This window comes from Gavialis gangeticus, unplaced genomic scaffold, assembly GCF_001723915.1.
Source record: "Gavialis gangeticus isolate Ggan-Ray unplaced genomic scaffold, GavGan_comp1, whole genome shotgun sequence".
Classification (NCBI taxonomy): Eukaryota; Metazoa; Chordata; order Crocodylia; family Gavialidae; genus Gavialis; species Gavialis gangeticus.
The window spans coordinates 36,544,439-36,558,628 of NW_017728994.1; the positions used below are offsets into that span (position 1 = coordinate 36,544,439).

A 14,190-nucleotide genomic window follows, 5' to 3' on the forward strand; every position below is an offset into this window, starting at 1 on the left:
GTGTAGGAGGTGCACATGCACCCCATGAGATCAGCTGTGCACCCCCCGGAAGCGCCAGCCATAAAATGCACTTCTGGTTTTGCTGCTGGCTCAGCGATTGGCTGCTTGGGGACCTCCCCCCCCCCTTCCCTGTCAGCAATCTGGTGCCCCCCCAGACTTGGGAGGCACCACTCGCCCAAGTACATACATAATCTTATTCTTTAGCCTTTCCCAAAGCAAAGCTAAAGCAATCCTCTGATAACCATAAGAGATTTTCAAACAGCTTTACAGGGCAACTGAAGCTACTGCTGGGAGGAGAGGCACACACCCTGCATTTTTCTTGGTCAGTCCTTATCTAGTGTGTCTCAGCCAGCTCCGTAGTGTCCCAGGCTCACTTCTACACTGTCTTACCCTGCTAACAGAAGAGCCTCTTTCTGCTTTACTCTCCTCTGGTTTTCCCCTCCTTCAGGAACGGTAGGCAAAAGTTAGAAAATCAACTAGCAATACTAGAGGACGAGACTAACTGTCATTTACCACAGTGGGAGGAGCACTGAGCTGTGGGTGTACTGTACAGCAGCAGTCAGAGAAGTGCTCTCTCTAGGTGGTGACGGCGAGAGGACAGCTAGTCTTATGCTGCTGGGTTACTTTCAGTTTGGAAGATAGTATTCACAAGGGCTTATCTGGGCATAGCACTGACAGCATGATCAAGAAGCTCCTGGTCTCCTTTCTTGTAAGTCCTGTCTCCATTTCCTTGAAATTAGCCCTTTCCCTGTATAAGCCTGTCAAAGGGGGAGGACAGTGGCCAGTGGGACAGCGAGCATGCAAGAGAGCTGCAGGTTTGCCCGCTGTCCCAGTGACAGCGAAGAGGGCTGTCCGCCTTCTTCCTCTGTATTCCAAGCAGTTGTGCAGGGCTCTCTCCTACTCAGTTTAAGAAGAAAGACTGTAATGACATCCTGTTTATCTGTGAATATCTCTCTGAAATACAGACGGAAAGACGCTACTAACTGCTTTGAAATGAAGTCCGGGCCACTGCCCCTTTATCTTACTAAAGGAGGCAGGGCAAGTGCTGGCATACACTGTACAGTATTTAGTTATTAACATTAAACCACTCAAGAGCATTAACACTTATAGAACTCATGAGTAAAAGCAGTTCCTTCATTGAACAGTTAAGTCTAAATGTCATTTAGGCACAGGCAGCCTTGTGTAGGAGACAGAGTCATCTCCTACAGCTCATAGCAAATAATCCAGTAAAGGTAAAATGACTCCTGACTCTGTCTTCATAAAATCACATTGCATTTCTGTGAAATGATACTAACTTTCAGTTGAAGCTTTGTTTGCTTTGTTGCACAACAGGGAAAAAAAACAGAAAGCCTTTAGAGCTCCTTAAGATACATAATGAGTAACTCATAGACCACGTGACTGATGCATGTTTTCTTTAATACATTTTTTCCATAGAAGTTATGAGAATGTTTCCAATGTTTTACACTGTTAAAAATGCTGGGGAACAAAATATTTAAGGAGCCTGGAAACTCCTCTGTGCTCCCATATTTTTGAAGGACGACGGCAACATGTTACCTGTATCTTTCTGTATTGTGAAGAAATGCTGAAAACCAAAATTTCTTTGTTTATCCTTTACATATACTTATTTACATACTTATTTACATTTCACACTGCAACAAAAAATAACTTGTGGAACTGGCATAGAGTCCTCATTTAGATGAATTGTGTGAACTTTTGTTTTGGATGCCAACTTTCGTCTTCTGCAGTTCCGGTTTTGAAAGTTTGTCGACTACACCCAGTTACCACCATAATTTGTTAGCTTAAACACAACAGGATAAGCCTAGTAGTAGTCAGTAAGTACTGACCCATATACTATCTGTAAACTACAGAACACGACTGAATTAAGTAATATTAAGGGAAAAATTATTATTGATACCAATCCGGAACAGGAAATGTGCTTTCATGTGTTCATAAATGTATTAATTATGGCTCCAGTACCGCAAAAATGTACATGTGCTTGACTTCGGTACCATGAATATCACCTTGAAAACAAAGGAACTACCAATGGAGTTAAAATCTAGCACATGCTTGAGCATTTGTTGGATCAGGCATACTTTATTCCCTTTTCTATAGCATGAGAAGCGTTAGTAGAGAAAATTCCTTTTTAATAGCGCTTAACTCTTTAATAATGGGTGATCATAATTGCATGGAGCTGTCTCCACCTGCTGTTCTCAAGGATATATAGATCTATGATGGACCAGAAGGATGCCACAAGATCTTTATAAGGGTGTCAGTCAATATTAACACTGTTAGGTGTGCAAACACTTACACACGATGGATAAGATAAACCCAGAGATTTTAAGGAGGTATCCATAGTGTCAAAAACATTCTGACCTGTTGGCTTTCTTTGCAACAGAAAAATTGCTCTGTTTCTATAGACAAAAAAAAAATGAGTGGAAGTTAGGGCCTGGTATTTTTCAAGGGGTGCCTTGAGTCTAACAAGATTAATATAGGGACTGAGATCTTTTTACAGGAAGGTCACACAGATATGGAATAGATTTTTGCAATGCTGAAGCTAAAAATAAGTGGTAAAATTATTAAAAACTACTGTATTAAAAATTACTATCAGTTACCACAACGTGGATGCAAAATTAATTATGGTAAAGTGATTAAGTAACCCAGGTTTATTCTGAACTAACAAACACAATGCCCTGGCACAAACCCACAAAATAAAATTAAATAGAAGGAAGGATTCTTAGCCAAAACAAAAGGCGCACATTTTATGCATCAGTACACCAGGAGAGAAATGTCAGTAGTATACCAATAGTAGATAATACTCCAAATATATATATATAAAAAAATGTATCCACCTAACTTTATTTTATTTAACAAAACAAAAGTGGTGTGAACAACTTATCCCAACACGGTACCTTTCAGTGTACACAATAGGCTGATGTTTCTAGGAGCGTTTTTCTGTGTGCTATGAGAAGAAGTTGCTTTCACACATATCTGCTATTCCAGTTTACCCTGCTTTTTATAGCATAGAATATTATCTTTTTCAATACAGCCAGCACAGAAAGGAACTTACTCATTTTCCTACAGAAAAGCATTGATGTAATATAGTGGATCAGGCCTTCAGCTTGCAAGTAACTCCACCAAGTAAATCTACATATCCAAGCAGAGTCAGGAACAATCTTAAAATCTAATTCCCCTTATTAGGGGACTAGACCTGCCTTTGTAAAGAAACATAAATGCAAAGCATAGACTATCAATCACATAAACTGAAGAGTAATGGATTCTTATACTTTCAAAAGACAATCAGACACTAGCCAGTGATTTCTGGTATATATAGTGAATTTATGTAACAGGCAGCTAATTTCTGAGAATTTAGGTAAGATCCATATTGTATGAGGTACGCTCCTGATACAATATTTGAATGCAAGACCGTTCCAGGATGCAGGAAGTGGTATTCAACCCACTGCAGAGACTTACATATATATATTTTTAATGTATATACAAGTACTCCAAAAAATTCAATGGGATGACTCATTTGTGTGAAATTAAGTGTAAGTGTCATGCAGTTTGCATAACTGAAGTCTGTATTTGAACAATGTTTTACCTTTCATTTTCTAGAATGAACCTCTATTTCTTTTTAGTTTTAAGGCAACTCACTTAACATTAGGGCTGTGTGAAGCTTCGGTCTCTGATTTGATTCAAAGAAGGTTTAGCCCAATTTGGTGGCCAAATCGCCGAATCCGAACCAAATCAGGAGACCCTTTAATCTCTCCGAATTGAATCAGAACCCTCCGAATCAATCTGGAGAGATTCAGAAAGATTTGGAGATTCAGACATAGACACAGCTTTAAATGTTTTTTCTGCATACCTCAAGGTACCAGTCGGCTTGTCGGCACTGCAATGGTGGGTTTGATGGAGCTTCCCACAGAAACATGGGGGAGCTCCCCATCGTGCTCAGCAGCGGACCTGGAAGTGGACCAGAAGCACTTCTGGTACAGTTCTAGGTCTACCGGGTAGCGTGCTGGGGTTCTCCCCACACTGCCCTGGCGACTGGAGCTTCCTGGGTCTTGCGGGGCACCCAGGGTTCCCCCACAGATGATTGCTGAGCTGGGCGGTGTGAGGGGAGGGGCAGGGTGCTCCCCAGTGGACCTGGAAGTGGACCGGAAATACTTCCAGTCCACTTCCAGGTGAACCCACCAAGCACACAGGGGGCCCCCTGCACTCCTGTGAGATGCTCCATCTGCCCCAGCATTGTAGCATTCATGAGCCACGCCTGGTACCTCAAGGTATGTAGAAAAAAAAATTTCAAGCCTGTCTATGGCCAAATCACTGATTCTCTGAATCAACATTGAATCTTCATATTTGGATTTGGCTGAATCAAAATTGGGGACAGTAATCTGAATCAGCCAATTGAATCACTGTCCCCAAGTTGGGCTGAATCTGAATCTCATACAGCCCATTTCGCACACCCCTACTAAACATCTGAGTTAAGTACGGACATTTGGGGAGGTTAAATTGGATTCAAAATGGGCACCTGATTTAAACTTAACTCATCCCATTGCCAACCTTACACTTACAAACTCAGTCTCAGTGACCAACAATCAGTCTAAACCTGTAACTGTACAGAAGTTCCATGTGCACAAGCTGGTCAAAAAATCGCAGAATCTGGTTTAAGATACACCTAGGTCTATGTGGTATCAGTCTTAATTCGATTTAGGTCAAACTGGTGCATGGAACTTCTGTGCACTTCCCCTGTGCAGCCCAAGGGCTGGGAAGACCCAGGCACTGCCCACAGCCTGGGGCTGCTCTATTCATTTCCCCTTTGCCCCTGCACTGGTCTATTATTTGCCCTCTCCAGCCACTGGCTCCCCACCACCACCAGCCAGCCCTCTCAACCCCATCCCAAAAGCCACTTGGGGTGAAGCTGCTTTTACTGGCATTCACCAATGCTGGAGCTGGTGGGAGTAGGGGTGGGGAGGGATAAAGGTGTAGGTTTGCTGGGGGTGACCCCACCCCACCTGTGGGTCGCAGCTCCTCCCCACCCCTTGCGGGTCATGCCTACACCCTCACCCCATCTGCAGGTTGTGTCTGCCCACCTATCCCTTGGGAGTGTGGTGGGGGGTTCGCATCTACCCTCATCCCCCAGCAGACCCCTGATCCTCTCCAGACTGCTGGACTCCCAACTCCCCAGCTAGCCCCCCCATCCTGACTTACCTGATATCAGGTAACCATGCTGAATCAATTTAACCTCTCAAAAGATGAACTGTCGTTAGGTGCATAAATTGGGGAAAACAGAACCCCTGGGATCTTTTGGGCAAAACAGATCTTAAGTTAGCTCTGTTTGGTCCTTTTGCTTGGACCTATCGCTGCAGGTGAAAGGCACATGATAAAGGTATGTTATTACCCCCCATTTCCCAGATGGAGACTGAGATTACAGATGAAAACTGACTATCTCAAAGTTGGTCACCTTTTTGAGTACCTAGGAGTCCAGTGTCGATAGGCTCCATTCATTGCTGTTGAAACTGCACGCTCAGTACCAAGTAACAGATGCCAGGAGATTATGCTACCTTAATTCTGTTGATTTGAAAGAAGATATACTATACATTTTCCAGCTCTGCTGGTTCTCATGAGGAATGCCATGGGGAACTCTCCTTTAGGCCTGTGCAAATAGGGAAGCATTCAATTCGGATTCGGATTCAGCCAATTTGGAGGACAGTGATTTGATTCAGAGATTCGGATCACTGTCCTGAACTGATTTGGCCAAATCCACTTCAGAAGATTCAGCACCAATTCAGAGAGATTTGGTGATTTGGATCGTCTGGGGAGAGGCAGGCACAGCTGGGTGGCTGCAGGTTCTCCCATAGCTCCTCCAGCTGTGCCTGCCACTCCTTGGGCTGGGGGAGCCACAGGAGAAGCCCCCATGGCTGCCCTGCCAAGCCCCATCCCCAGTCCGGCCCCAGCCTAGTCCCGGCACTTTAAAAAAAACTAAAATAAGAAGCCCAGCACTCACTGGCTGCAGGAGTGGTGCTTGGGACCCCTGGGCACTCATGGCAGAGCCCCCCCCATGCAGTGTGGGGCACTGGGGGGCAGCAGGGGTCACCCTGCCTGCCTGGTACCTGCATGGCAGCTGCCCTATGGTGCGGGTGCAGTGCAGCTCTGCAGGGTGTTGCGTGCTGTCTGGATGCTAGGGCCATTGGGGCTGAGTGCTGCTAGGCTCCAGCTGACATGTGGAGCCACCCCAGCTCCTAGACATCACACAGCACCCTGCTGAACCATGCTGCACCCACGCCATGAGGCAGCTTCTGGCAAGCAGTGGTGCCAAGCAGGGGGGGCGATCCCCACTGCCCGCCACTACCTCATGCTGCATGGGGGGGGCTCTGCCATGAGCACCCAGAGGCCCCAATCGCCACAGGTGCAGCCAGTGAGTGCGAAGCGAAGCTTTGGGAAAAAAAAAAAAAGCCCCACAGTGTGGGGGTGCTCCCAGCACTGTGGTGCCTGATGTGGGATGCAGGCATGTCAGCACTGGGAGCAGGGACTATGCCCTGCTGCTGCTTGCCCCCTTCCACTGCACCTGCATCCCATCCCCCTCTGCCCTGGCTGGGCAAGCAGTAGCAGGGCAGAGCCCCCACTCCCAGCACTGCCACAACCACGTCCCATTCCCCCCCACCCTCTTCCCTGAATAATGCACCCCCACAGCCCAGCTGGGCAGCTTGTCCCAGCCCCAATCCATCCCACCCTCACACCCCTTCTCCTCCCCCTCCCCCAAGCCCAGCAGACTTACCAGCTGGAAGCAGCTGTCAGCTACCTGTTTAGTCTATGGTCGAATCTCCAAAGTGGCCGAATGTTTTCTGACGCTTTTCCAAATCGATTTGGATGCTTCAAATCGATTCTGAGTTTTTAATTGGTTTCCCAATTTGATTCGGATTATGCGATTCAGTCCCCAGATCAGGCCGAATATCCTCCGAATCAAATCAGCTACCAAAGCTTCACATACCCCTACTGTCCTTTCTAGTAGCTCTGATACTAAATGTATGCTACAGATTGTTGTGGAGGAAAATAGCAAAAGTTAAGAAATGCTACAGGAAGCCTGCTACCACAAAGATCTGTTTCACCTAAAAATATTCAAGGATAGCACTGGATTATTTGACTGAATACAAAAACTATCATTCTGTTCCATCCTGCTAGGGCTCATGCAAGGGATTTTGATTATGCAGAATAGAGCATGTCAAAATATGAAAAGAAAGGCTCCTATATTTGTTTGCCAATTACCAGGAGTAATCATGATCAGAACAAATTAAATTTCCAGCAAGGAAATCCCCTTCCCTTTTCTTTAATTCTTTTGAAAGTCCTTAGCTATGCTGAGTGCACTTATGAAGACTGCAAGAAAGGCAGCTGGGTTCTGAATACATGGAAATATTAGTCTAAAATGAGACAGGAAATTATTGAAAAAGAGGAGGATGGATAAATAGGGCTACAGGAAAAAGCAGAGACCTTCTTTTGAACTTGATGGATGAAGAAATCAGTTTAAAAATTAGCTGTACACAAGTAAGGCTTTGCATGCAGACATGGTCCTCATACGCCTATAGGGCCATATCACACCCATACATAATGCAGCCTCCTTCTGAAACTTTTTAATGGGAGGAAGTTTTTCCCAAGCAAAATCTCTGAAGTCAAGTAAACAAATCAGTGCATCATAAGGGATCCACTAGGTCTTCTGTGGCTCTGCCCTGGTTCCCTACAAATATAGTCAATTTGAGGCTATATGGCTAAGGAACCTGTAGCTGATGCCTGCTCTTGGACCCACTTCTATGAGGCCTCCCCAAAAGAACAGTGAGTTCTGGAAAAATGTTAATGAACGGTGCAAAAAGAACTGAGCTCGGGAATCTGGCCCTAGCTTGTGATTCTCCTTGGGGTTTCTAGTCTGCTGCCTCTACTGATTTCATGCTTAACGTTTGAATTTTCACTGTAAAATGGGTGTGTAGGAAACAAATAAAAACAGCTTGAGTCATTTCAGGATAAAAACCATTTTGTTCTCTTTGCATAGAAATATAATTAATAAAAAGCACCTATTATCCTTGGGGTCTATATGCAACTTCTGTTATTTGTCAGGGAGTACTATTATTTATATGGGTACTAAGGAGGAGTTGAATGGTGTTGAAAGTGTACCACAGATGAGAAAATTGATATTAGCATATTCTTTTTAATTAGTAATAAATCTTTCATTTCATCACACGGCCATCTTGCAGTGGCTATCTTGTGGGAAGGGCAATTTCAAGAGATTCAAAAAAAGAAGAAAAAGTTATGCAAAAAATAAGAATGTTACATTGTAAAAAAGGTATATCAGATAGAGAGCACTGTATGAATATTGTACAAAGTTTCTGTGGCAGCACCTCTGTAGACCTGTGAGGTTACTTGAAGAACCACTTCTGAGAAATGTTTCACTTTTCTTGTAAATATATGAGGAAGCTCTTTTAATTATGTATGGTGATAAAATGCTTCTCTATACACTCCATTATATTCCCCTACCGTGTCTACTAATATATTGTATACAAGAACCTGGGTGAAATGCAAAGCATTCATGCTTATTGTGGTTATGAGAGCACATTTAACAGTGGTATAATGTGGTTTGTGCACAAGTTTATCTGTCATGCTTTGTAGGTGTTATTTAGATAGTTATTGCTTTGATCACCCATTTGACCCTATTTCCTCCTCCATGATTTACACTTTTTTTTTCTTTTCATGCTCATTTTTATTTCAGCAGTAACCTTAACTTTCTGCGCCTATAGCCATATGCTTTTTATTGTCATACAAGGGATGAACTTGGACCAGTTGATCTTGATTCTTCATACACATTCCCCCTTTTCCGTATATTTCTAGGTCTTATTGTCTCCTCTGCAAAACGTTTCACTGCGCTCATGCCTGCTTTTTCCCCTTTAAATGTGTTGGACCTATTACCCCAGTCACTAGTATAAAAGCACAGTAAGGAGATCTGACAGCCTTTCTAACTGACTATCTCAAACTACAAGCTTTCTTTTTTGGATTGTGGCTTTCCAAACCCTTCTGTGGCTCCTGCGGAAGGAAATCAATAAGAGCAGCTGCAGGTGCTGAAGGCAGCCTGACCCCTCACCGCAGCCAATGGTTCTCCTACCACCACCATATCTGATCCACACCCAGGCCAGAAATGCTCCTACAGCACTCGGAACTGGCTGGAAAGGAGCAGCTTCTGGTTCACTCTGCACTTCTTCCTCCCCCTCCTTACAGTCCCTCTGTTGAGGGATAAGTACTACTGGAACTAAGTACCTAATTGTTTTTCAAAAATGCTATATAGAGTTTAGAGTGTAATATTTTAGAAGCAGCAGCTCAGATGCAGATGAAAAATCAGACCTATGAAATGCAGCCAAAATAGAATATTCTACAAATGTAAAATACATGAACAGAAAATGCCTTCCCTCCTTCTCAGAGAAGCTGTCGTATCTACCATATGTGGAAGCAATTACCTAGATACATGAGCGACCCTTGAAAGGGTTAAAAATTTTAGCTCAAGGAAATGTTGCATTGTAGTCATGTGTACCTATGATTTACTTTCACAAAACTTGGTACTGTGGGTAAAACAATTATTTAATTAATATACAGCCCAGTAAAAAATATTTTCAAACAGTGCATTTGTCTTTCAAATTGGCCTTTTTATATTAAATGTATTTTTCTTTTTAAATTTCTTTTTTTTACTATTAAATGGGAAATTAAAATATGTTTTTAGAATACCTAAAATTATGAAAGGCTATTGAAATAATTCAAATTATTTCTTAAAATGTTTAAGCAGTGTATGTTTGCTAGCAACGTTTTAAAGAAAGTCAAGTTACAGAACCTGGGGAAGTCACTGGCTAACCACCTGGAAGCAGAGTTTACTAAAGCTGATACACAAGCTTTTGGCAGCTGTGTCTGCTTCTTCATTTCAGATTAGCTGAGTTCAGAAACTAGTTTGTTCAAATATCAGGAACTGAGGAAGAATGAAAAGGCTCTCTTTTTTCTAATTTATGATTTAGAATGGGGTGTGATAAGGTAAGATCTACTAATTCTAAAATCTTGGGCTAACTACAGACATTTAGGGAGATTTAATCAGATTCAAAATGACTGTTCGATTTAAATTTAGCTCATCGTGGTGCCAACCTTACACTTACAAATCTGGTCTGAGTGACCAGCAATCAGTCTAAACTTGTAACTGTACAGAAGCTCCATGCAGACAAACTTGTCTAAAATGTGCAGAACCCAGTTTAAGATAAACCCAGATCTATGTAGTATCAGATTTATTTGATTTAGGTCAAACCAGTATGCGGAACTTCGGTACACTTCCGCTGTGCAGCCCCAGGGCTGGGAAAACCAAGCTACTGGCCCCAGCCCCAGGGCTGGTCCTTTCACACACACACCCCTCCCACCTTGCACTGTGCTATTTTTTGCCCTCCCTTTCCCTTGCTCTTCCCCCCATCTCAACCAGCCAACCCTCTCAACCCCCATCCCACAAGCTGCTCGGGGTGCAGATGCTTTTATCAGCATTTGCCGCTGTGGGAGCCAAGCAAGTTGGGAGGGATTCATACTTTCATGGATTGTTAGGGGCTTGGAGGGACCTCAGAAGATCACCGGGTCCAGCCCCCTGCACTAGGCAGGAAAGACAGGTGACCCCAGGAAGGTGACCGTCCAGTCTTCTCTTGAAGATTTCCAGGGTAGGTGACTACACCACCTCTGGAGGGAGCTTATTCCAGAGTCTGGACACCCTAACTGCATAGAAATGTTCCTAATGTTCAGCCTGACATGGTCTTCCAGGAGTTTCTGGCCATTACTCCTGGTTTTGTCCAAGAGTGCCCTGGTGAACAGTTGTTCACTGAGCCCTTGATGTGCTCTCCTAATGTAGTGGTAAGCTGCTACCAAGTCCCCTCTCAGCCTTCTCTTTTTTAGGCTGAAGGGTCCCAAGTCCCTTAGCCTTCCTCATATGGCTTGCCATGCAAGTCTCTGATCATATGGGTGGCTCTTCTCTGGACTCTCTCAAGCTTTACTACATCCTTGTTAAAGTGCAGTGCCCAGAACTGGACGCAGTACTCCAGTTGCAGTCTCACCAATGCTGAGTAAAGTGGAAGAATCATTTCCTTGGTTTTGCTTGAGAAGCATTGATTGATCCATGCCAGAGTATTATTTGCCCTGGTGTCTACAGCATTGCACTGATGGCTCATATTCTTACTGTGGTCTATTATTACTCATAGGTCCCTTTCATTCATGGTGCTCATCAGCTTGGTACTGCCAAGCCTGGAGGTCTGTTAGGGATTGTCCATCCCCAGGTGGAGCACTTTACATTTCTTGATGTTCAACTTATCTGGCTTTGATCCGCCCAACTTGCAAGGCAGTCTAGCTCCGCCTGTATCTGCAGTCTATCTTCAAGCATAACCATGCTTCCCCATAACTTGGTGTTGTCCATGAACTTGGCCAGTGAGCTGTTCACCCCCACATCCAAATCACTGATAAAGATGTTGAATAGCACTGAACCAAGCATCGACCCCTGAGGGACACCACTGGCTGCCTCTCACCAGGATGACACAGATCCATTCATTAAAACTCTCTGGGTCCTACCCCACAGCCAGCTTCCTACCCACCTAACTGTCAGGCAGTTAAGCCTGCAATCCTCCAATTTTCTCATCAGCACATCATAGGATACAAAATCAAAGGCCTTTTGGAAGTCTAGGTATACAATGTCAACTTCCTCTCTCTTATCCAGGTGGCAAGTTAAGTGGTTGTAGAAGGGGTATAGGCAAGTAAGGTAAGGACAGGAGGGATGGGGGTGTAGGTTCGCTGGGTGGGGGGAGCTCACCCTACCCAGGGGTCGCATTGGCCCCACGCACCCCACCTGTGGTTCACACTGCCCCCACACCGCTCATGGGTCACGCCTCCCCTCCATCCCCCAGCAGATCTCCAGCATCCCTGCTAGTCCTCTTCATTCTGATTTAGCTGATATCACACAGCTATTTTGAATCGATTTAGCCTCCCCTTAACACCTCTGAATGTCTATATTTAGCCTTAAGGGAGAACTTGACCAATAAGTTCAATTCAACACAAGTAATACATTCTTTATATACTCGATCAGTTTTAAATGGAAATATGCTTTGATAAACATTTTTCTTTTTTATCTGGTATATTTAAATAGAAGTTTACCTTACTAATAACATGTTTCCTGCATTCTAATCAGAATTCAGTATTCATTCAATACCAAACCAACATAAATGATTATAAAACTGGTAAATAAGAAGTGTTAGCTGACATTTTCTAACGTAATAAAATATAAAAAAATTAAAAATCTCAGTAAATGCATGTTAAGCTACATGATTGCATGGGCATGGCATAGCTTACCCACCTGTCAGATAAACCAAAATACCAAATTTGGTGTAAAGTTTATATTTATCTGCAAAATATAGCTGAATAGGTAACAGTCACAAAAATCAACCTTTCATTCAGAAATTAAACAGAAAACTTAAACCACAAACACAAAACAAGATTACAATTACCAACTAAAATCAAGGTTTCCTGTTTCAAATCTTGAAAAAAATATGAGATTTAAATATTGTTGATTTAAATCAATTCACAACATAGGAGATAGTCTGCAACTTCCTTTTATACTACCACAGTCTCCATAGAGACTTCCATTTAAAAAAATCATCTCTCAGCAGTTTCCACCACCATATGCATAACCCTCCATTTTCAAAGAAGACAAAAACACTACTAAGATTAAACAGACAGCTCTACCATTTATTTAAATAAAAGTCACTGCCTCAATTTCAAGGCAGAAGAAATAATATAAATTAAAGTTAAATTGGACCACAAATTATTTGGAAAAAGCAGTCTTCATTTTTCTGTCTTCTACAGTATCAAGTACATTATCAGAATTTCATAGATAAGATCTCTTCTGTATTTTGATAGCGTTGGAGTGATTTTGTAATTGTGATGGTGCAAGAATTGTGCAAAGAGGCAAGGATTTTGCAGGGGATATAATTATTGAATCAACTGCATGGTTGGGATAAAGTTAGATAAGCTTTTGAATGCAAGACAGTCTTCATCAGCCTCTGATACTTTAGGTCCCTGATAAAAACCATGCAGCTGGTCCAATAAAGATATCACCTGCAAAAATCTTTGCCTCACAATTAGATAAGAAATGGATGTTGAGAGTAAAAGCAGAACTTAAGTAAGTTGCATGTGGGTGTGTTTCCATATAAGAATATGGGTCCTAGTCAAAAAATATTCCATTTCAGTATATGGCACTCTCTAGAAAGACATGTACACCTCAGCACACATCCAAATCTTTACAAAATTCTCTACAATATGATTCAGGCTATAGAGTGGACCACAGAGGACCTTGCTCTCCAGAGAAACAAAAGAGGAAGACTATTTTTGTCATATATTTATAATGAATATTAAACACATCTAGAGTGGTAAGTGAAAACCAAAAAAAGGACAGTAATGGAAATAATACTTTTTTTGTTTAAATCTAGGCCTGTGAGAAACGGAAGCATTCCATTTCAACCAGCATTTCAACGTTTCAACAGAACAGTGTTTTTTTTACTTTTGTTTCACGTCGAAACGGCTGTTCCGTTTCGTTCCGTCAAAACATTTTGTCATTTTGACCCTGTTTTGACATTTCACCCACAGGATATAATGGGGAAGGTCAAAACAGGCTATAACTTTGTCATTTCTGGCCTGATATGGATAAAACTTGCAGGAATGGTAGCCCCTTCTGAGGGCATGATGCATGACACCCTAGTTGTGAAGTAGTTTTTCCTAATGTTGAGCCTGAAACGATCTTCCAGGAGTTTGTGACCAGTACTCCTAGTTTTCCCCAAGGGTGCCCTGGTGAACTGTTGCTCACCGAGCCCTATATGTACACTTCTGCCGTAGCGGTAAGCTGCTACCAAGTCCCCTCTCAGCCTTCTCTTTTTCAGGCTGAAGAGTCCCAGGTCCCTCAGCCTTTCCTCGTATGGCTTGCCGTGCAAGTCTCCGATCATATGGGTGGCCCTTCTCTGGGCTTCCTTGAGCTTTATTGCGTCCTTGTTGAAGTGCAGTGCCCAGTACTGGACACAGCGCTCCAGCTGTGGTCTCACCAATGCCAAGTCGAGTGGGAGAATCACTTCTTTGGTTTTGCTGGAGATGCATCGATTGCTGCAT

General features: G+C 43.1%; 1 protein-coding gene across 1 annotated transcript in view; it reads left to right on the forward strand.

The window, feature by feature from the left end:
• The first annotated feature begins 546 nt into the window (after positions 1–546).
• FAS (Fas cell surface death receptor) overlaps positions 547–14,190 on the forward strand; it is a 28,689-nt gene continuing 15,045 nt past the window's right edge. Inside the window, exon 1 of the mRNA XM_019502579.1 lies at positions 547–709. Within this exon, the coding sequence (XP_019358124.1) occupies positions 680–709 (30 nt within the window). The 5' untranslated portion in view covers positions 547–679. The remainder of the gene's footprint in view (positions 710–14,190) is intronic.